Source organism: Rhinoraja longicauda, chromosome 40 (genome assembly GCF_053455715.1).
Source record: "Rhinoraja longicauda isolate Sanriku21f chromosome 40, sRhiLon1.1, whole genome shotgun sequence".
Lineage (NCBI taxonomy): Eukaryota > Metazoa > Chordata > Chondrichthyes > Rajiformes > Arhynchobatidae > Rhinoraja > Rhinoraja longicauda.
Genome location: NC_135992.1, coordinates 7,234,195 through 7,236,694, shown reverse-complemented (window position 1 = coordinate 7,236,694; position 2,500 = coordinate 7,234,195). Strand labels below are relative to the sequence as shown.

The 2,500-nt window shown below is 50.6% G+C and overlaps 1 protein-coding gene across 1 annotated transcript in view; it reads left to right on the top strand.

Moving 5' to 3' along the window:
* Positions 1-2,500, top strand: part of LOC144611390 (voltage-dependent T-type calcium channel subunit alpha-1I-like) — a 382,459-nt gene that overhangs the window by 225,885 nt on the left and 154,074 nt on the right. The window contains exon 7 of the mRNA XM_078430461.1: positions 505-656. Within this exon, the coding sequence (XP_078286587.1) occupies positions 505-656 (152 nt within the window). The remainder of the gene's footprint in view (positions 1-504; positions 657-2,500) is intronic.

The window sequence follows — 2,500 nt, the reverse complement described above, 5'->3', positions numbered from 1 at the left end:
GTCTGGGTAGCAAGCGGGTCATGGCTGTGGGCGAGGTAGGAGTAGGGTTGCCAACTGTCCCGTATTAGCCGGGACATCCCTTATTTTGGGCTAAATTGGTTTATCCCGTACGGGACCCGTCCTTGTCCCGTATTCGGCCCGCGGGCCACTGTAGGCCGGGAGAGTGTAGGCCCGGGGGCCACTGTAGGCCAGGACAGTGTAGGCTAACGGAGTGTGTTCGCCTAACGGAGGTTGCGTAGCAACCCGCCTCCCGGCCCGGGCGGCCGCCGTTGGTGGAGCGGGAGCACGTGGCCGCTGGCTGGGTGTGGTCACGTGGGGCGCGGGGCGGTGACGTCACCTTGTCCCGTATTTGGGGGATGAGATAGTTGGCAACCCTAGGCAGAAGCCAAAAGACCTGGATTAATCCTAGCAGCCCCATCCCGTAACCTCACATACACAGGGCAACTGAAGCTTACGGGCGGAGACAAGCTGTCTAATCTGGTCCTTTCTGTTCATCTCTTCCAGCCAGAAGAGTTGACAAACGTCTTGGAGATTAGCAACATCGTGTTTACCAGCATGTTTGCCCTGGAGATGATTCTCAAGCTCACTGCGTTCGGTTTCTTCAGCTACTTGAGGAACCCGTACAATATTTTCGATGGGATCATCGTGATCATCAGGTGGGTGATGGGATTGTGCGGTCGGCCTGGGCTTCGGCCTGGACACGGGTCGAACGGACTGCTGTCGCCAGCTCGATTCGCGCGTTTGTGATGTTTGGTGGACCGTGTGGGGTGGGAGGACCCCTTGCTCCTCCCGTGCAGCAGGTGGCGCTGCACAGGACAACGGGAGACGTTTTGTACATAGTTATGTTGGCTGTACACAGTGGGCGAGTGTGCAGTCAGATCGTGTGGTTGCAGCCATTTTAGTTGGCTTGCTGCCAGCATTGAGTTCATGTAATAAAGACCTCCGGTGTACCTTGAAGGCTCTCAAGCTTCATACAGACATAGAACAAGAACACAAGAGAGTTCAGACGGAAGGCTTAAAGCCTTTCCCGTGAGTGTGAAGCAAAGATCCTAGAGGAGCAAGATAGACCACTCGACCCTAAAAACCGTAGTGCGTCACAGCGCCATTTTAGTTTTGCAGAAACTTACAGAAATATTTTAAAAGAAAAATAACAAAAATCTGTGAATTGATAGACGAGATATATTCTGCATTTTAATGGTATCATCACACATACCGTTCCCCCAAAACACTGATTACACTGCGAGAGGCAGAGCGAACGGCTGGGGTTTGCTTACTAAAATGGCGGCCGCTACGCTCCTTTGCGTACTACACTTCAGTATAGGCGATTTCAACAGAGTGGTCCATCTTGTTCCTCTAGTACCTTTGGTGTGAAGGAATCAGCAGAGAGCCTGGTTTAATATGGTAGGTAGACACAAACAGCTGGTGTAACTCAGCGGGACAGGCAGCGTCTCTGGAGAGAAGGAATGGCTGACGTTTCGGGTTGAGATCCCTTCTTCAGACTCTTTGAGGCTGGAGTAGGTAAGGCCGGGGAGGGGAAAAGTTCAGACGGTTGCTGTCACTCAGGCAGTTAGAAATAACGTTGTCTCACAACTCGATTTTAAATGACTGCCACGTTAGTTTTTAACTATCAGCCCACGTCAAAAGATTTTCACTGTACCTCAAGTAGTGTAAGGAAATAACTGCAGATGCTGGTACAAATCGACGGTATTTATTCACAAAATGCTGGAGTAACTCAGCAGGTCAGGCAGCATCTCAGGAGAGAAGGAATGGGTGACGTTTCGGGTCGAGACCCTTCTTCAGACTGATGTCAGGGGGGGCGGGACAAAGGAACGATATAGGTGGAGACAGGAAGATAGAGGGAGATCTGGGAAGGGGGAGGGGAAGAGAGGGACAGAGGAACTATCTAAAGTTGGAGAAGTCCACCACCACCCCTGGCAGCTCGTTCCAGGCACCCACCACCCTCTGTGGAAATAGATTCGCCCCGCACATCTGTAGACTAAACCTCTCGTTTGTTTGTTTGTTTGTTCCTGAACTACAGCCAAAACGGTACACGATAGCGCGACAATTTTAGGCCCACCTTACTCACCGTCGTCCCATTGGTGCTAATGGAAGAAGTTTCATTGAAATCGCTGTTATATTTTTTAAGTTATTCACATTTTAAAGTTTAAATCTATCTCAATAGACAATAGACAATAGGTGCAGGAGGAGGCCATTCGGCCCTTCGAGCCAGCACCACCATTCAATGTGATCACGGCTGATCATTCTCAATCAGTACCCCGTTCCTGCCTTCTCCCCATACCCCCTGACTCCGCTATCCTTAAGAGCTCTATCTAGCTCTCTCTTGAATGCCTTCAGAGAATTGGCCTCCACTGCCTTCTGAGGCAGAGAATTCCACAGATTCACAACTCTCTGACTGAAAAAGTTTTTCCTCATCTCCGTTCTAAATGGCCTACCCCTTATTCTTAAACTGTGGCCCCTGGTTCTGGACTCCCCCAACATT